Source organism: Cyclopterus lumpus, chromosome 19, assembly GCF_009769545.1.
Source record: "Cyclopterus lumpus isolate fCycLum1 chromosome 19, fCycLum1.pri, whole genome shotgun sequence".
Classification (NCBI taxonomy): Eukaryota; Metazoa; Chordata; class Actinopteri; order Perciformes; family Cyclopteridae; genus Cyclopterus; species Cyclopterus lumpus.
Genome location: NC_046984.1, coordinates 18109158 through 18131670, shown reverse-complemented (window position 1 = coordinate 18131670; position 22513 = coordinate 18109158). Strand labels below are relative to the sequence as shown.

At 47.2% G+C, this 22513-nt stretch overlaps 2 protein-coding genes across 2 annotated transcripts in view; both read left to right on the top strand.

Annotated features, from left to right (window-relative positions):
- The first annotated feature begins 1700 nt into the window (after window positions 1-1700).
- LOC117748343 (oocyte zinc finger protein XlCOF6-like) lies at window positions 1701-8388 on the top strand. The gene is made up of 2 exons (XM_034558001.1): window positions 1701-1877; window positions 4865-8388. Exon 2 carries the CDS (start codon window positions 4933-4935, stop codon window positions 7396-7398), a length of 2466 nt encoding a protein of 821 aa, XP_034413892.1. The 5' UTR covers window positions 1701-1877; window positions 4865-4932; the 3' UTR covers window positions 7399-8388.
- An 11180-nt stretch (window positions 8389-19568) lies between these two features.
- Window positions 19569-22513, top strand: part of aatkb (apoptosis-associated tyrosine kinase b) — a 38592-nt gene continuing 35647 nt past the window's right edge. The window contains exon 1 of the mRNA XM_034559366.1: window positions 19569-19650. Within this exon, the coding sequence (XP_034415257.1) occupies window positions 19569-19650 (82 nt within the window). The remainder of the gene's footprint in view (window positions 19651-22513) is intronic.

Below are 22513 nucleotides of genomic sequence, written 5' to 3'. Positions count from 1 at the left end.
TCAAGCGAAATTCTGAGCTTCCCGTGCTTTGAAAGATGTCCTGAGACCAGTAATTTAAAATATAAAGTATTTAATAAAAGAATAAGGATCATAAGCATATATTTCTGTCCCAGCCGGGCGCGCTCACGTGTCGTTGGGTCCACAGGCTATAATAATGATTTATATGAATACAAATCAGTTAAAATAGTTAACTGTCTACCGCCTTCACGTGAGAGGACAAATGCCTTACAGAGTTCTGAAAGGTTAAGTATAATCCATACTCTGAGCATAAAGCTTCTCCATTGGTTAGTATCAGGTGTGCATGATTATACCTCAACTACACAACATGATATCTGCCTTTCAGTACAAGGAGGCGGACTTCTCTAAGCAATAAACCACGATGCTACTTCCCTTATCTCTTCCCTTTGGGCCCTAAACAGTAAGATGGGCTCCTTCCAAATAAATGCCTCTCTTCCAGTCTCTTAGGGAGACTACTTTGACTACGCCTCCTTGGATCAATACATTCCATTCATACCTGAGTCATCTTTATAGTTATGATAACCATAAAACATAAAACAATCAGCATACAGTTACAATAATACTTATTCAGTGATTACACCTTTACAGTAACATACTTATACAGCGACAGTGACTTTTCTCCCATGTTTCCCAAACACATTCCTTCAGAATATTCTTCAGAATATCCCTTATTGATTATCATATCTTTATTATGTATTCATTTAAAACATGGACTTTCCTAACTATATATAAAAAACCATTACAACTCTACATTACTGATGGATTTATTCGTCTCGGAACACTCGTCAACACCATCGTCATCAATCCACCGTCGAACTGTATGAATACATAAAAACATAAGTTGCACGTAAATATGCAAACGAAACATGAACATAAAGAACGAACCTCGCTGGCTGCACACAAGCGAGAGGGAAATGGATCCACTTAGAAACAATAATCAATAAGAATCTCCAACACTTTGTTGTCACTTCTGTAACTTAACTTATTTCATTTAAATCTTCAGCTGGTCACAACTAAAGCGTCCCAGCGCAACACAGGACTTACAAATAGTTCCTGTCAACATAATCAATATTCAAGAAACAAATTGTACAAATAATAATATGTAAACAATCCTATTAAATAATGACATCAATAATATTTATGGCAGTTTGTAGCCAAAACTAAAAGAGTTTGGACGCAATAACCAAAAAGCTGCTGTTGCTCTTGTCGTTCTCTCATCAGTTAGCTCACTAGCTAAGATAAGTTCAAGAAATAATGAATAATAATTAAAATGCACAAAGCATCTCCAAGGCTGGGACCCAGGTGGAGCTCTGAACAAGGAAGTGGGTGAAAGGTAAATGTACAGATGAACAAATCATCAATACACACACACACACACACACACACACACACACACACACACACACACACACACACACACACACACACACACACACACACACACACACACACACACACACACACACACACACACACACACACACACACACACACACACACACACACACACACACACACACACACACACACACACACACACACACACACACACACACACACACACACACACACACCTCGAACGAGCCTGTTTCCTGAATCAGTCACGTGGTCCGGCCGCCTTGCGAGGCTTCGACCGTCACCACGTACGTCATCAACATGAGCCTCGGCACGCGCGTCACAACTGATGTTCCCGGATGACTCGACACGGAAAGGACACATCGCACGAGAGATGCTGAGAGTTTTGGTGAAGCAGCGACTCCACGCGGCCACTGGAGACACGTTGGGGCTGATTGACAGGTTCATATCAGACTATGAGGACTCCGTTTGTGCTCTAAGAGAACAGGAGCGACTCACATCAGGTCGGTGCTTCTTCATTACTGATCCGGGCTTCGTGCTCGTTTTACGGCTTCGAGTCACATCCGGGTCCGTTTCCAGCTCATTCATTGTAGTTGTGAGACTTTTGGTGAATGTGGTTCGTTCCCAGCTCTCCTCCTCTGGTTACATTCATCAGGGAGGAACTTTAACACCCGACGGTCCTCTGGTCAAACTTTATAGGGATTTACACGTGGAGACCTTTAGGGACGGCCTCAAAATGGCGGCTGAAAACTGCTGTAAAGTGATCAAAGTGCTGTAAAGTGATCAAAGTGCTGTAAAGTGATCAAAGTGCTGTAAAGTGATCACACTGCTGTAAAGTGATCAAAGTGATGCAAAGCGATCAAACTGCTGTAAAGTGATCACACTGCTGTAAAGTGATCACACTGCTGTAAAGTGATCACACTGCTGTAAAGTGATCAAAGTGCTGTAAAGTGATCACGCTGCTGTAAAGTGATCACACAGCTGTAAAGTGATCAAACTGCTGTAAAGTGATCACACTGCTGTAAAGCGATCAAAGTGCTGCAAAGTGATCAAACTGCTGCAAAGTGATCAAACTGCTGCAAAGTGATCAAACTGCTGCAAAGTGATCAAAGTGCTGTAAAGTGATCAAAGTGCTGCAAAGTGATCAAAGTGCTGTAAAGTGATCACACTGCTGCAAAGTGATCAAAGTGCTGTAAAGTGATCAAACTGCTGCAAAGTGATCAAAGTGCTGTAAAGTGATCAAACTGCTGCAAAGTGATCAAAGTGATGATTACATTACATGTCATTTAGCTGACGCTTTTATCCAAAGTGACTTACAATCATGTTACATTCATACACTGTAGAACAGCTACAGGGAACAATTCAGGGTTAAGTGTCTTGCTCAAGGACACATCGACTAGGGCGGGGATTGAAACACCAACCCCCTGATTGAAAGACGGGAACAAACAGAATCTTCACTCACAACCTCAGTCATGAAACCCCTACAGGACACAGAGTTTGGATCAGAGTTCACTTCACCAGGGTTACACTCTACTAATGTCACTTAAGGCAACTCGACTAGTCAATGGCAGAATATGCTGGTTTCCTCAGGCGGTTAACCTGATAATCAATGCAAGCTAGATTACATAATGTTACATAGTGGGAGGGGCGTCTGTCTTTCAGTTGGGGTCTCCATATTGGTTTCTTTCTTTTTGTGAGTGTCAAGGGCAATCCCCTCCTCCAGCTTCCTCAACACGTCACGATAGGATGGCTGGATTTGGCCGGGGAGGGATTTAACGAAGGGTTTCCCAGTGGGGAAGCATTCCCAGGTAGGTGGCCTTTGGGGCCTTATACCTTGGGGAGTCAGGCCTCGTTTGACCCAGGATTGGACAGGGAACATCTACTTACTCGTAGAAACCTGATTCGGCTACTGGGCCAACTGTTGTATACTGTCCCTCCAGGACTGGCTTGGACTGAATGTTGGCCCTTGTTCCCTGCTATCCTGTGGATTAGTGACCTTACACAGGTGATGAAAGGTAGTGCTCCAATCATCATCAGGACAACTGGCATGAGGGTACTGATCAGTATTGTGATCACGTCTTGTAGTCCTCTGTGTCCCATGTTCCACCAGCTAGCGTCCATATGCGCTAGCCCTGCCTGCTTGCCGGGTCCAAAAGCATTGGCTATAGCCTTTAACGTGTGTATGATGTTGGTCATGTGGGTAGTGATGCCCCCTCCCAGGGTGTAGCAAGTACCAGTCTCATTTGGGTACAATGTGGTACATAGTCCTCCTTGCTTGGCCAGCAGAAGATCTAGTGCCGTAGCAATGCCAACCTCTAACTCTTGGCTGAGTCTGACAGGAACTGGAACCCTTGGATGGTCTCGTTGGCGAGTTCTTGGAGATATAGGTAATGTTGTCGATGTGGGCATCCAGAAATGGCACTCCGTGGAAAGGGAACAATCCAATGCCCCATTGTTCTCCCAATGAGCTTCGGAAATGGAAGGCTTTCATGGTGTTGAACTGTGCGAGGGATCTTCTCCCCCTCTCATGATGGGCCTCTGTTGTGCCATTTGGCGTTCGTTCTAGTGCGACCTCAGCAGCTAGATATGGTCACTGCAGCTTGGCCAATCCACAACATCCGTTGAAGTTGTGCGTCAGGACCGGATATGCTTGGTTTCCGAAAGCCGACCAAATCCCTTTTACTGCTACTTGGTGCACCACGGTGGGAAGGAGACTGGGGTATATGGTGATGACCTGTGGTCCACTTGCACTCTTCACGTCCAGTTCACGTCTATATGGCGCTCCCTCATGGGCCTTACAGTCACTCACCCCCAGTTGTTGCCCTGTCCCGTTCCCACAGCTACACCAACGTAATGGTCCCGGCCGGACGGCTATTCCAGAGATCTGGCCCTCAAGTGTTTTTCAGGTTTTTGGCTTATGGCTGTCTTCAACCATCGGCATTCGGGTGTTGACTTGTTCGATGCCTGCTGGTCTGCTTCCTGGTTTGGTAGCGTCATAGCCCTGCATTATGAGTACTATTTTTATTAGTACAGTGATTATTACTGTGTCTTTACTAGCATTAGTACAGTGATCATTACTGTGTCTTTATTAGCATTAGTACACTGATCATGTGTTCAGACATAAACTCATCAAACAATCGCCTTTTGTTTTTGATTTATTGGACTAATGGCCACTCCACTGATCTTTAGTGTTAATATCATCACGATCAATCTAAATATTAGTATTGTTATCAGAAGTGTGTGTGACATCTGCCTACCTCGTATAAAAGCAATATTTTACATTAAACATTCCATATTTATTCCAGCGCCCTTTGCACCAATGTACTACTGTCCTTCTGTTTACTAATGTCAATGTGTCATTGTTTTGTGTATTTCTGTGTTTGTACATAAAATGCAACAAAAAAGCACGTAGTCAAATTTCTTGAATGTCTCCACTAATGAAAGTTGATTTTAGTCTGAAGTCACCTTGTTCATAATGTGCTCCCTGCAGATATCCAGCAGCTGTTGGCGATTTAAAGCAGACGACCCCCTGAGTGCCTGGACCTGAACCAGGTCAACATGAAAGAGGACCCAGAGCCCCTCCACATAAAAAAAGAGGAGCCGGAGCCCCTCTGCATGAAAGAGGACCCGGAGCCCCTCTGCATGAAAGAGGACCCGGAGCCCCTCTGCATGAAAGAGGACCCGGAGCCCCTCTGCATGAAAGAGGAACCGGAGCCCCTCTGCATGAAAGAGGACCCGGAGCCCCTCTGCATGAAAGAGGACCCGGAGCCCCTCCAGATGAAAGAGGAGCCGGAGCCCCTCCAGATGAAAGAGGAACCGGAGCCCCTCCAGATGAAAGAGGAACCGGAGCCCCTCCAGATGAAAGAGGAGCCGGAGCCCCTCTACATGAAAGAGGAGCAGGAGCCCCTCCACATGAAAGAGGAGCCGGAGCCCCTCCAGATGAAAGAGGAGCCGGAGCCCCTCCAGATGAAAGAGGAACCGGAGCCCCTCCAGATGAAAGAGGAGCCGGAGCCCCTCCAGATGAAAGAGGAACCGGAGCCCCTCCAGATGAAAGAGGAACCGGAGCCCCTCTACATGAAAGAGGAGCCGGAGCCCCTCCAGATGAAAGAGGAACCGGAGCCCCTCTACATGAAAGAGGAGCAGGAGCCCCTCCAGATGAAAGAGGAGCCGGAGCCCCTCTACGTAAAAGAGGAGCCGGAGCCCCTCCAGATGAAAGAGGAGCCGGAGCCCCTCTACATGAAAGAGGAGCCGGAGCCCCTCCAGATGAAAGAGGAGCCGGAGCCCCTCCAGATGAAAGAGGAGCCGGAGCCCCTCTACATGAAAGAGGAACCGGAGCCCCTCTACATGAAAGAGGAGCAGGAGCCCCTCCAGATGAAAGAGGAGCCGGAGCCCCTCTACGTGAAAGAGGAGCCGGAGCCCCTCCAGATGAAAGAGGAGCCGGAGCCCCTCTACGTGAAAGAGGAGCCGGAGCCCCTCTACATGAAAGAGGAGCAGGAGCCCCTCTACATGAAAGAGGAGCCGGAGCCCCTCCAGATGAAAGAGCATCTCTGGACCGGTCTAGAGGGAGAGCAGCTTACGGTGCTGCAGGAGGCCGATCTCACCAAGGTCTCATTCACTGTTGTTACTGTGAAGAGTGAAGATGACAAACCTCAGACCTCACGGCTTCATCAAAGCCAGACGGAGGACAACAGAGAGGCGGAGCCTCCAGCCGGCAGCTCAGCTACACCGATAACAACAGAAACTGATGGAGAGGACTGTGGAGGTTCAGGACCAGTCAGGAACCTAAATCCACATCGTCATTCACATCCAAATGCTGATGATGAAAAGGCTTCAGGATCTTCTGAGACAGAAGTCTTTTATGTTGAATGGCATGAAGCTTTGTCAGATTCTGGACCTGAAAGTGAAGACGGGGACAAAGTCCGGAAGGAGACCAGGGAACCCTTCAGCTTCTTCAAGTGTAGTAAACGGTTTTACTACAAGGGGTTTCTGCAGAAACACATGATGTGTCATTTTGGAAAAATGTCCTCCAACTGTTTGGTTAGAAAGAAATGTTTCAGAGAGAATCAAAAGAAAGAATCTTGGCCAAGGGGTCTAACAGGAGAGAAACCATTCAGCTGTGATGTTTGTGGCAAAGGATTTACAAGAAAGGGAAACCAGACTATACACATGAGGGTCCACACAGGAGAGAACCTATTCAGTTGTAATGTTTGTGGAAAAGGATTTACAAGAAAGGGAAACCAGACTATACACATGAGGGTCCACACAGGAGAGAACCTATTTAGTTGTGATGTTTGTGGGAAAAGATTTACACAACAGGGAGTTCTAAAGAGACACATGAGATTCCACACAGGAGAGAAACTATTCAGTTGTGATGTTTGTGGGAAAAGATTTACAGAACAGGGAGATCTAAAGAGACACATGAGGGTCCACACAGGAGAGAAACCATTCAGTTGTGATGTTTGTGGGAAAAGATTTACACAACAGGGAGTTATAAAGACACACATGAGGGTTCACACAGGAGAGAAACCATTCAGTTGTGATGTTTGTGGGAAAAGATTTACAGACCATGGAACTCTAAAGAGACACATGAGGGTCCACACAGGAGAGAAACCATTCAGTTGTGATGTTTGTGGGAAAAGATTTACACAACAGGGAGTTATAAAGACACACAAGAGAGTCCACACAGGAGAGAAACCATTCAGTTGTGATGTTTGTGGGAAAAGATTGACATTACATGGAAGTCTGAAGATACACATGAGAGTCCACACAGGAGAGAAACCATTCAGTTGTGATGTTTGTGGGAAAAGATTTACACAACAGAAAAATCTGAAGAGACACATGAGGGTCCACACAGGAGAGAAACCATTCAGTTGTGATGTTTGTGGGAAAGGATTTGCAAGGCAAGGTTGTCTAAGGAGACACTCATGGGTCCACACGGGAGAGAAACCATTCAGTTGTGATGTTTGTGGGAAAGGATTTGCAACACAGGGGGGTCTAAAGAGACACACGAGAGTCCACACATGAAATAATTAGTTTCTTCTCGTTGTGAAAGAGTAATAATGGAAGTTTTTGTTCTCTTTCTCTTGTGTTCATTTTAAAAGACATGTCAAATGTTTAAAATATCCCTTGGTTGTAAATGAGATTGAAGGCTCAGGTTTTTCATCTGATGTATTAAAAACCATGACAACATACTGATGTATGTGATGGAGAACACTAAAAGCAAACTAAAAAGTCTGTACAAATACATCAGTATGTAAAATGTATTTTTTTCCGAGTAAGTAAGTAAGTTTTTAAATCTACATAAATGGAAGGTTATGCAAGACTACTTTGTGTTACTGAAACTTTGGTGACACTTTATTTTACAGATCACATTGTTTTGTATAATTCTCTAGAAATAATCCTCTATGTAACTTTAAACTCACTGGAAGGTTCTTGGAAAAGATTTGATGGATAGTTAGCGGGAAAGTACAGTTCTTAACTGTCTGATCCAATTAGTGTCTAGTGTCACTCAGAACACCTTTATTGTAGTTGTACTGTTGTCTACAGGCAAGCAAACTTTAACACATGAATAATATCAATTCAACTCATTTCCTAAATCATTCTTGTATGATCTTCCCTCAACACGGTCCTGATATTCTGTGTGGAAAAGAGCGAGTTGGTCCTTTTGTTACGTTGAGGAGGAACTGGCTGCATGCGCTGATCATTTTAACAGCTGATTTTGGTTTAGTTTTGTTCTCTTAGTCCTGCTAACCTTACCTTCCATCTTTCACCATATCATTTAGTTTTGATGAAAACTTTTGACAAAGTCCTCATTTTTAAAGGAGACTTTTAATTTACTTTGTCTTGTTTGGTTCATTAAAAAATACAAATACTAGTGATTGTTCTGGTTGACTAAATCAAGGCTCCAACCAAGAAAGGTGTTGATCACATCGCATATCAAGCCTGAAGCTCGTTGTGTCAGTTCCAGTCGGATCTCATTTGAATATCATTGTCAAATAAATTTTAAAGAGTCAAGCTCCATAAAACGTGGCCTGAATCTGTGCGAAATGTGATGTGTCCACCGTATGGAAATAATAAAAATATTATCTACTAACGTCATTATATTCATAAACATGGACTACAAATGATGTGACATTGAAGTTGAGCATCTAAGTGATCTAAAGATGTTTTAATCTGAATGAATGAAAACTATCTTAAAATGTTCCGTTTGTCTTCTGCCACACGGTGGAACCACTTCAGAGAGAATGCAGCTTTAACACATGAAGCATAGACTTCTATACAACCAGAGGAGTCGCCCCCTGGTGGTCAGGAGAGAGAATGCAGCTTTAACACATGAAGCATAGACTTCTATACAACCAGAGGAGTCGCCCCCTGGTGGTCAGGAGAGAGAATGCAGCTTTGACACATGAAGCATAGACTTCTATACAACCAGAGGAGTCGCCCCCTGGTGGTCAGGAGAGAGAATGCAGCTTTAACACATGAAGCATAGACTTCTATACAACCAGAGGAGTCGCCCCTGGTGGTCAGGAGAGAGAATGCAGCTTTAACACATGAAGCATAGACTTCTATACAACCAGAGGAGTCACCCCCTGGTGGTCAGGAGAGAGAATGCAGCTTTACCAGATGAAGCATGGACTTCTATACAACCAGAGGAGTCGCCCCTGGTGGTCAGGAGAGAGAATGCAGCTTTAACACATGAAGCATAGACTTCTATACAACCAGAGGAGTCGCCCCCTGGTGGTCAGGAGAGAGAATGCAGCTTTAACACACGAAGCATAGACTTCTATACAACCAGAGTAGTCGCCCCTGGTGGTCAGGAGAGAGAATGCAGCTTTAACACATGAAGCATAGACTTCTATACAACCAGAGGAGTCGCCCCCTGGTGGTCAGGAGAGAGAATGCAGCTTTAACACATGAAGCATAGACTTCTATACAACCAGAGGAGTCGCCCCCTGGTGGTCAGGAGAGAGAATGCAGCTTTAACACATGAAGCATAGACTTCTATACAACCAGAGGAGTATTTCTCCACTTGATCGCCCTGCGATGAGCGTTGCTGCTTCTTTCGTCACTCGCTCGTCCCAACATCACACCATCATTTGCACTTGAAGAACCTTCTCATCACGATGAATGCATGGCTTCTTTTCCTCATTGGGGAGGTCTCACAGACACTCACATGCATCACACAAGACCTCTCTGCTCTCGGTCTACACGTTCTGGAGAGAAAAAGAGAAAATATTGGAAATCATTACCAGCCACCAGATCCATCCCAGCAACCATTTCTTTCCGCTACTCACCAGATCCAAGGTTTCCGGGGCAGTACAGCCGACCCTCCGGCCTCTGAAGGATGCACCCACCAGTGGCCTTGCACCTGTCTCTCCAGATGTACTGAGACAAGACCCCACATTAGGCCTGTTAATAGGGTTGAACTGGAGGACAGACGCCCATTGGGGGGCTCAGGCCACCCTGGGCACGGGGCTTGAAAATGATTCATAACGCCTGCTGCATCCAGAGTTTATCAGCAGGCTGCAAGTTGCACGAGTCCTTCCTGAATGCTTTAGTGCTGCAAGATTTCATGAATAACTTGTGACAGCAACATTTTTATCCGCCACCTCGCCAACCGCTGTTCAACTTTAAACACATTTGAGGCATCCGGAGTTCTTCCTCTAGCCAGAAGTCCTCATTTCAATAAAGGATCTTTCTCTCAAGCTTAGCTGTCAAGGAAATGGTTTAAAGCACCAAAGCCTGAGTCAGTGAGAGTCAGAGACACCGAAAGGCTCCATGAGACATGTCTGAGTGTTGTTTGGGGTTTGTTCACACAGCTTTCAGAGCCTCATTTATACTACATTGTATTACACAAAACATGGAGAAAATTGATTTATTTTATCTGTTGACAATATTTTCTGATTTATGGAGAGATATCATAAATCCTCTCTGTAAAAACCTTTGACTCTCATATGTAATTAAAATGAAATGAGAATTTGGGACCTGAATAAAGAAGATAATGTGTCATTTAAATGCATATTAAGTAATGGCATCTTTAAATGTTAAATGATGAACCAACCAGGAGGTTTCACGAGGTTTCCCCAACAGGAACTGGACCACCATGGCCTCCGGGTCTTTCCTCGTGGACTCTCTGCCTGCAGGACTCGGAGGAAGACTTCCTGCTCGCTCTCTCCGTCCGTCCTGTAACTCTTCTCAACCAATCTCAGCTTCCTCCTCTCTGCAGATGTTTCATTGCTGAGCCGAGGACACCACGAAAAACACTGAAACACACTGAAACACACGGGACACCAGGAAAAACACTGAAACACACGGGACGACACTGAAACACACTGAAACACACTGAAACACACAGGACGACACTGAAACACACTGAAACACACGGGACACCACTGAAACACACTGAAACACACTGAAACACACGGGACGACACTGAAACACACTGAAACACACGGGACACCAGGAAAAACACTGAAACACACGGGACGACACTGAAACACACGGGACACCACTGAAACACACTGAAACACACTGAAACGCACGGGACGACACTGAAACACACTGAAACACACGGGACAACACTGAAACACACTGAAACACACTGAAACACACGGGACACCACTGAAACACACACACGGGACAACACTGAAACACTGAAACACACGGGACACCACTGAAACACACACACGGGACAACACTGAAACACACTGAAACACACGGGACAACACTGAAACACACTGAAACACACTGAAACACACGGGACACCACTGAAACACACACACGGGACAACACTGAAACACTGAAACACACGGGACACCACTGAAACACACACACGGGACAACACTGAAACACACTGAAACACACGGGACACCACTGAAACACACTGAAACGCACGGGACGACACTGAAACACACTGAAACACACGGGACGACACTGAAACACACTGAAACACACGGGACACCACTGAAACACACACTGAAACACACTGAAACACACAGGAGACATGGGACGACACTGAAACACACTGAAACACACGGGACGACACTGAAACACACTGAAATACACGGGACACATGGGACACCACTGAAACACACTGAAACACACTGAAATACACGGGACACCACTGAAACACACTGAAACACACACACGGGACAACACTGAAACACACTGAAACACACACACGGGACAACACTGAAACACACTGAAACACACACACGGGACAACACTGAAACACACTGAAATACACTGAAACACACGGGACACCAGGAAAAACACTGAAACACACGGGACGACACTGAAACACACGGGACACCACTGAAACACACTGAAACACACTGAAACACACGGGACGACACTGAAACACACGGGACACCACTGAAACACACTGAAACACACGGGACGACACTGAAACACACTGAAACACACTGAAACACACAGGACGACACTGAAACACACTGAAACACACGGGACACCACTGAAACACACTGAAACACACGGGACGACACTGAAACACACGGGACACCACTGAAACACACTGAAACACACTGAAACGCACGGGACGACACTGAAACACACACACGGGACAACACTGAAACACACTGAAACACACGGGACACCACTGAAACACACTGAAACACACAGGAGACATGGGACGACACTGAAACACACGGGACACCACTGAAACACACTGAAACACACTGAAACGCACGGGACGACACTGAAACACACTGAAACACACACACGGGACAACACTGAAACACACTGAAACACACGGGAGACCACTGAAACACACACACGGGACAACACTGAAACACACTGAAACACACAGGACACCACTGAAACACACTGAAACACACAGGAGACATGGGACGACACTGAAACACACTGAAACACACTGAAACACACGGGACACCACTGAAACACACTGAAACACACGGGACACCACTGAAACACACTGAAACACACTGAAACGCACGGGACGACACTGAAACACACACACGGGACAACACTGAAACACACTGAAACACACGGGAGACCACTGAAACACACACACGGGACGACACTGAAACACACTGAAACACACGGGACACCACTGAAACACACTGAAACACACTGAAACGCACGGGACGACACTGAAACACACTGAAACACACGGGACACCACTGAAACACACTGAAACACACTGAAACGCACTGAAACACACTGAAACACACTGAAACACACGGGACGACACTGAAACACACTGAAACACACGGGACGACACTGAAACACACGGGACACACGGGACACCACTGAAACACACTGAAACACACTGAAACACACGGGACGACACTGAAACACACTGAAACACACTGAAACACACAGGACGACACTGAAACACACTGAAACACACGGGACACCACTGAAACACACTGAAACACACGGGACGACACTGAAACACACGGGACACCACTGAAACACACTGAAACACACTGAAACGCACGGGACGACACTGAAACACACTGAAACACACTGAAACACACGGGACGACACTGAAACACACTGAAACACACTGAAACACACGGGACGACACTGAAACACACACACGGGACAACACTGAAACACACTGAAACACACGGGACACCACTGAAACACACTGAAACACACGGGACACCACTGAAACACACGGGACACCACTGAAACACACTGAAACACACTGAAACGCACGGGACGACACTGAAACACACTGAAACACACACACCGGACAACACTGAAACACACTGAAACACACGGGAGACCACTGAAACACACACACGGGACGACACTGAAACACACTGAAACACACGGGACACCACTGAAACACACTGAAACACACGGGACACCACTGAAACACACTGAAACACACTGAAACGCACGGGACGACACTGAAACACACTGAAACACACGGGACACCACTGAAACACACTGAAACACACGGGACGACACTGAAACACACGGGACACACGGGACACCACTGAAACACACTGAAACACACTGAAACACACGGGACGACACTGAAACACACTGAAACACACTGAAAAACACAGGACGACACTGAAACACACTGAAACACACGGGACACCACTGAAACACACTGAAACACACGGGACGACACTGAAACACACGGGACACCACTGAAACACACTGAAACACACTGAAACGCACGGGACGACACTGAAACACACTGAAACACACTGAAACACACGGGACGACACTGAAACACACTGAAACACACGGGACGACACTGAAACACACACACGGGACAACACTGAAACACACTGAAACACACAGGACACCACTGAAACACACTGAAACACACAGGAGACATGGGACGACACTGAAACACACTGAAACACACGGGACACCACTGAAACACACTGAAACACACGGGACACCACTGAAACACACTGAAACACACTGAAACGCACGGGACGACACTGAAACACACTGAAACACACGGGACACCACTGAAACACACTGAAACACACTGAAACGCACGGGACGACACTGAAACACACTGAAACACACGGGACGTCACTGAAACACACTGAAACACACGGGACGACACTGAAACACACTGAAACACACGGGACACCACTGAAACACACACACGGGACAACACTGAAACACACTGAAACACACGGGACACCACTGAAACACACACACGGGACACCACTGAAACACACTGAAACACACGGGACACCACTGAAACACACTGAAACACACAGGAGACATGGGACGACACTGAAACACACTGAAACACACGGGACGACACTGAAACACACTGAAATACACGGGACACCACTGAAACACACGGGACACATGGGACACCACTGAAACACACTGAAACACACTGAAATACACGGGACACCACTGAAACACACTGAAACACACACACGGGACAACACTGAAACATACTGAAACACACACACGGGACAACACTGAAACACACTGAAACACACACACGGGACAACACTGAAACACACTGAAATACACAGAAACACACACACGGGACAACACTGAAACACACTGAAACACACTGAAACACACTGAAATACACGGGACACCACTGAAACACACTGAAACACACTGAAACACACACACGGGACAACACTGAAACACACTGAAACACACTGAAACACACTGAAACACACTGAAATACACGGGACACCACTGAAACACACTGAAACACACTGAAACACACACACGGGACAACACTGAAACACACTGAAACACACTGAAACACACTGAAACACACACACGGGACAACACTGAAACACACCAGTTCATTACCGACATTAAGACAATACATAGTTTGGTTACAAGTTTTCAGAACATGTTATGTTTAAATATGCAAATGAAGCATTTTGTAATGGTAACTTTTGGTGAATTTAGAAGAAACGTCGTAATTCCAGTTCTGCTCCTCACAAAATGAAAGGGGGGGGGGGGGGGGTTGAGCTGGCTGATACCAATATAAAGCTACACATTGGAAGTGACTAGAAAGCCCCCCCCCCCACCCCCCTGGCGTCTCACTCCAGAAATCCATCGTCTCCTCTGCTTTCTGTTTCCAGGGAAACGGCAGATATAAATGCATCAGAGAGCGAAACATGACGAGACGAGAGAGTGAAAGCAAAAGAGGAGGAAGAGAAGGAAGAGGAGGAGGAGAAAGAGGAGGAAGAGGAGGAGGAGGAGGAGGAGAAGGAGGAGGAGGAGTGAAAAGATGTAAGAGATGATATCACAAAACGCACAAAAAGGATCAAATGAAAACTTGCTGTCACTCAAACTTCCAGACCATGTCGGATGGTCCGGGTCCGGCCTCGGACCGAGAGGTTCAGGGTCTGGACGGCGTTCATTGTTCAGAACCTTTGGGTTTGGAGGACAACACAAACACACATCTATCCTGAGAATAAACCTTCAGAATATATGACATGAACCTGCAATGAGGCCTCATCCAAACACAGCACTGCAATGAAATGAAGCGTGCACGATTGTGGAGGAACTAAGTGCATGTGTGTTACCCTTCATCCCAGTAGGGGGCACAATGTACATGGAGGGGGCACAATGTAGACATGGAGGGGGCACAATGTACACATGGAGGGGGCACAATGTACACATGGAGGGAGCACAATGTAGACATGGAGGGGGCACAATGTAGACATGGAGGGGGCACAATGTATACATGGAGGGGGCACAATGTAGACATGGAGGGAGCACAATGTAGACATGGAGGGAGCACAATGTACACATGGAGGGGGCACAATGTATACATGGAGGGGGCACAATGTAGACATGGAGGGGGCACAATGTACACATGGAGGGGGCACAATGTAGACATGGAGGGGGCACAATGTACACATGGAGGGGGCACAATGTAGACATGGAGGGGGCACAATGTAGACATGGAGGGAGCACAATGTACACATGGAGGGGGCACAATGTAGACATGGAGGGGGCACAATGTACACATGGAGGGGGCACAATGTAGACATGGAGGGGGCACAATGTACACATGGAGGGGGCACAATGTAGACATGGAGGGAGCACAATGTACACATGGAGGGGGCACAATGTAGACATGGAGGGGGCACAATGTACACATGGAGGGGGCACAATGTAGACATGGAGGGAGCACAATGTACACATGGAGGGGGCACAATGTAGACATGGAGGGGGCACAATGTACACATGGAGGGGGCACAATGTACATGGAGGGGGCACAATGTAGACATGGAGGGGGCGCAATGTACACATGGAGGGGGCACAATGTACATGGAGGGGGCACAATGTAGACATGGAGGGGGCACAATGTACACATGGAGGGGGCACAATGTACACATGGAGGGAGCACAATGTAGACATGGAGGGGGCACAATGTACATGGAGGGGGCACAATGTAGACATGGAGGGGGCACAATGTACATGGAGGGGGCACAATGTATACATGGAGGGGGCACAATGTAGACATGGAGGGGGCACAATGTACATGGAGGGGGCACAATGTAGACATGGAGGGGGCACAATGTACATGGAGGGGGCACAATGTACACATGGAGGGGGCACAATGTACACATGGAGGGGGCACAATGTACATGGAGGGGGCACAATGTACACATGGAGGGGGCACAATGTACATGGAGGGGGCACAATGTATACATGGAGGGGGCACAATGTAGACATGGAGGGGGCACAATGTACATGGAGGGGGCACAATGTAGACATGGAGGGAGCACAATGTAGACATGGAGGGGGCACAATGTACATGGAGGGGGCACAATGTAGACATGGAGGGGGCACAATGTAGACTTGGAGGGGGCACAATGTACATGGAGGGGGCACAATGTAGACATGGAGGGGGCACAATGTAGACTTGGAGGGGGCACAATGTACATGGAGGGGGCACAATGTACACATGGAGGGAGCACAATGTAGACATGGAGGGGGCACAATGTACATGGAGGGGGCACAATGTACATGGAGGGGGCACAATGTAGACTTGGAGGGGGCACAATGTACATGGAGGGGGCACAATGTAGACATGGAGGGGGCACAATGTACATGGAGGGGGCACAATGTACACATGGAGGGGGCACAATGTAGACTTGGAGGGGGCACAATGTACATGGAGGGGGCACAATGTAGACTTGGAGGGGGCACAATGTAGACATGGAGGGGGCACAATGTAGACTTGGAGGGAGCACAATGTAGACATGGAGGGAGCACAATGTAGACATGGAGGGGGCACAATGTAGACATGGAGGGAGCACAATGTACATGGAGGGGGCACAATGTACATGGAGGGGGCACAATGTAGACATGGAGGGAGCACAATGTAGACATGGAGGGAGCACAATGTAGACATGGAGGGGGCACAATGTACATGGAGGGGGCACAATGTAGACTTGGAGGGGGCACAATGTAGACATGGAGGGAGCACAATGTAGACATGGAGGGAGCACAATGTAGACATGGAGGGGGCACAATGTACATGGAGGGGGCACAATGTAGACTTGGAGGGGGCACAATGTACATGGAGGGGGCACAATGTAGACTTGGAGGGGGCACAATGTACATGGAGGGGGCACAATGTAGACTTGGAGGGGGCACAATGTACATGGAGGGGGCACAATGTAGACTTGGAGGGGGCACAATGTAGACATGGAGGGGGCACAATGTAGACATGGAGGGAGCACAATGTACATGGAGGGGGCACAATGTAGACATGGAGGGGGCACAATGTACATGGAGGGAGCACAATGTACATGGAGGGGGCACAATGTACATGGAGGGAGCACAATGTACATGGAGGGGGCACAATGTACATCGAGGGGGCACAATGTAGACATGGAGGGGGCACAATGTACATAGAGGGGGCACAATGTAGACATGGAGGGGGCACAATGTACATGGAGGGGGCACAATGTAGACATGGAGGGGGCACAATGTAGACATGGAGGGGGCACAATGTACACATGGAGGGGGCACAATGTACATAGAGGGGGCACAATGTAGACATGGAGGGGGCACAATGTACATGGAGGGGGCACAATGTAGACATGGAGGGGGCACAATGTACACATGGAGGGGGCACAATGTACATGGAGGGGGCACAATGTAGACATGGAGGGGGCACAATGTACACATGGAGGGGGCACAATGTACATGGAGGGGGCACAATGTACATCGAGGGGGCACAATGTACATGGAGGGGGCACAATGTACATGGAGGGGGCACAATGTACATGGAGGGGGCACAATGTACATGGAGGGGGCACAATGTACACATGGAGGGGGCACAATGTACACATGGAGGGGGCACAATGTACATGGAGGGGGCACAATGTACACATGGAGGGAGCACAATGTACATGGAGGGGGCACAATGTAGACATGGAGGGAGCACAATGTAGACATGGAGGGAGCACAATGTAGACATGGAGGGAGCACAATACAATACATTGCGTAACTATTCATGCGTGCACAAGGAGACGGACCTTTCTGTCACAACCATCTATACTGCTGCCAGGAATCCAATCTGATGGGCAGAGGGGATGAGGGTGAGGGGGGGGGGGGGGGGGGGGGGATGGGGGAGGACGGGATGAGGGGGGGGGGGGGGGGATGGGGGAGGACGGGATGAGGGGGGGGGGGGGGGTAGCAGGGAGGGGATGGATGTTGCCGGGTGGGGGAGGGGCCTCATCCAACATGTATGAACAGTAGGATTATAGTGGGGAGAGTCCAGAGAGCCAAGTCCCACTGTGCCTTTCCCCTGCTCTTACATCACACTCTGTTCATGTGAGATTTATATGTATATATATATATATATATATATATATATATATATATATATATATATACATATACATATCATCTTACCTAACTGAGGCTGAGGCAGAGAGCGCTGCAGTCTCTGCCTCCAGGAGTACAGAAGCACACCATCATGCAGGAGTATTTGCTCTGCAGGTGAAGATTTAAACCTGCAACCTGAATACAAAATGTCTTTTTTAACAAATAGACACGTGCATCCCTGTCCGGTTGTGCACTGCATGACTCAGGCAGTCCAATAGCCCATCAGGAGCCCCCCCCCCCCCCCCCCCTCAATCCCCAGCTCGTGAGCAAGATGGCGCTCTCGCCCGTCAGCACCGCGGACAGCTCCCGGCGGCCCGGACTCTTTTCGGGGTGCGTTTGATTCGTTTTGACTTATTGTCGGAGGTGGAGGTGTCACGTGTCAGAGCTTCCAGATGATGCCACCGCGTGCAGGTGTCGCGTGCAGAAGCCGCAGCCAGAGAGGGAAATCAAATGGTGGATCAACTTGACTGCTGAACAGGACTTTGTCGTCCACCCCTCCTCCTCCTCCTCCTCCTCCTCCTCCTCCTCCTCCTCCTCCTCCTCCTCCTCCCCGTCTTCTTCCTCCTCCTCCTCCTCCCCCTCTTCCTCCTCCCCCTCTTCCTCCTCTTCCTCCTCCTCCTCCTCCTCCTCTGCAGCGACTGTCTATATTGAAGAGTTCAGGAGGAAGAGAGACATCCACCGGCCTCGGGCTGCGGTGACTTCACACCGGAGGAGGAGCGCGTTTTCTGTCCGCCGGTGTGAGATGGAGGGGCGCGCGGAGCCGTGTTCCGGAAGTCCTGTCGCGTAGCTTTCTGCCGTTTTGACTTATTACATTGTGTTGTAACGACGCCGACATGAAGATGCTGGTGCTCCTGGTGACGACGTCCTCGGTGGTCTTCAGCCCCGGCTTCGCCCTCAGCTCCCACTTCAGCTCAGGTGAGACCGACATCCCGGAATAATGCTGTGAACGTGCGGCTGTTGGATAACTGATGTGTGTGCGCGGACGCCTTCACGTCTAAACGTTCATATTCTGTGAGCCGGACGTGAACGCAGCACAAGCTGTCCTTGTGTGTGCGTCGATATTTAGATTGTTCTATTAACATGTGTAAATAAGGGCTTTTTTAATGTGTTTGTAGTTCATCGACATGCCGCTGTGAGGGTTCTTTCGGGTGTCCAGGTGAGCATCCTATCAGGGTGAAGGTGAAAGGCGAAAAGGAACCGACTTCCTTTAATTGGAGCAGCTCGGTGTCATTAATTAGTGGGAAAGAGGGGCATTGTGGGAGATGGTGAGACTTCCTCACATGCATCGTGAAATAAGCAGAAATCACTGCACAGGAAACAGCTATTTTATCATCATGCAGCATAAGCAGCTACCGGCCTGTCATTCAAGTGGTTCCCATGGCAACCGAAAGGTGCAGCAGTCTCCGGCTTCGTTTTTCCAAGAGTGAATACAAATAAAAATGGATTCACTCCCACGCAGCCGAAACGAGGACATAAAACTGAAGCCTATTTTTAATCCTGGTATTTGTTTTAATCCTCTGAATACGCTCATGAGGGTCTCCACTGCCTCTTATTGCCATGGTTACCGTGGCTTTATACTTCCCTCCTGCTCTTTCCCAAACACATTCATTAAAGGGCATGAATCCCTTCTCCTTTGACCAGAAACAGGAGCTTCGTCATTGTCTCTGTCGTCACAGAACATCAGTTTGTGATGTTTACCACATGTTTACCACAACGTTTACAACAACATTTACCACATGTTTACCACATGTTTACCACAACGTTTACAACAACATTTACCACATGTTTACCACATGTTTACCACAACGTTTACAACAACATTTACCACATGTTTACCACATGTTTACCACAACGTTTACAACAACATTTAACATTTACAACAACATTTACAACATTTACCACAACATTTACAACATTTACAACATTTACAACAACATTTACATCAACATTTACAACAACATCTGGAAATGTTCTGTTGTGTTCATAAATATTTTGTTCAACCTTTGTTTCACCATATTGAGATAACATGTCAGTCAAATGTCGAGTGCACATCGATTTCAATTCATGTAAATTAAAAACAACAACAAGGCATTACAGAGTAAAAAACTAAAGTCTGAGCGTCCTCATAAGAAGGTAAATAAACACAGATAGTGTACTTGTACACACACACAGGCAACAAGACATGAACCCTCTGATCCTTTCTGTTTGAAATGAGGACCTAGATGGAGTCTAGCCTGTAGTTGATTTCACAATAAAAGACTCTCTTTACAGTCTAAATATTACACTTCATATATTAGAAATATTACATATCCACTATCACATGCATAATGTCAAAGGGTTGTCTCTGAGTTTGACCCAAACACACACACAAGGCCTTGGACTAGCTATTGAAGCTAACGGCATGAAGCTACATGTTTATTTCCCACTTAGATTTGGTACATTCACAGATTTTCTTGACAAATGATGTAAATAATGCACAGATGACAATAATGAAGGGAGGTGGATGAAAGGATGGAGGCAGAGAAGAAAAGGGGGAATGTCAAAGCAAAAACAACAACAACAACAACAAAAGATTAAAAAAGGAGAGAGAGAAGGGAAGGAAGGTGCTTGTATAGCTTGGATCTCCCTCTTGAGTCGGGGGCGGGTCTAGGGATGACATCACTGCCCGGTTAAGGCAGGGCTTGATATCAGGGGGGAGGGGGGGGGTTCTTTACCGGCAGTGCTGGCTGGTTTCCCGCACCCCAGGTTATTAATTTCACATCTCTCAGTGGGCTCCTGGCTGCACACTCCCATCACACAGACACAAAGGCAGGACACGGGGTGCTGGACAGCCCAGTGGACCTCCCTTTCTCCGGGCTATCGCTAAACCAACCGGGTCCAGGTGACGGAGGACAGCAGCGTGGAGCTCGTTGAGCAGGTAGAGCCAGAGGAGAGGGGCTGTTGGCTGGGAGGGAAGTCCATAGCTGAGGTTAGCTTCCTGAGGGTGACGACAGGCTAGAGATGGAGGAACAGAGGAAACCACTTGGTCCTCAGTGGTCTTTGGTGTTCCTCGGTGGTCCTCGGTTGTGGGCGTCCGCCAGCAGGGTTTGTTTTTTATGTCTGTTTCTGTAGAACAGCGTCCCAGAACATCATCGTTCCCATAAGTGAGGCTGCTGCAGACGAGCTTTTGATCACTATACTGCTCTCTGAGAAGAGTCTGTGTGTGCGTGCATGTGTGTGTGTGTGTGTGTGTGTTTGTCTGGAGAATAAGAGCCCCTGTTGTACAACTAACTCATTTGGTTGAAGGCTACAAACCGAGTCGCTCTCGTCGTCTCTCGTCTGATCGAAGTGACTTCCTGTCAACGTCCTCGAGTCACAAACACTTTTATGAATGGAGCTTGTCCAGCAGAGCGGTTCACCACTTTGCTTCTCTGAAACCATTTCAACCTGATCAGGGATCAATACTTCTCTGGTTACTGAGCATCTTTATGTTTGCATGTGGACAGACGGTGTCTTCTCCTGTAGCAGATAATTACTTATTATGCTTATTATCTTAATTGTTTAATGAGGAAACTACACTTTCAATTACTCCAATACTCCACAGTCTATATAATGTGTGTATGTTTTATTTACTATATTACCACATCTGATGTGTCTTGCTGAAATAATCCAATCCAACATAATGATGAGCCCTTTTATGAATGGTTGTTGTATTTTAGTGCCATGTCTCATGTGTTATTTTCCATTGATTGATTTACATTTCTTTTATGCAGTACGTTTATTTATTGTATGTTTTAAT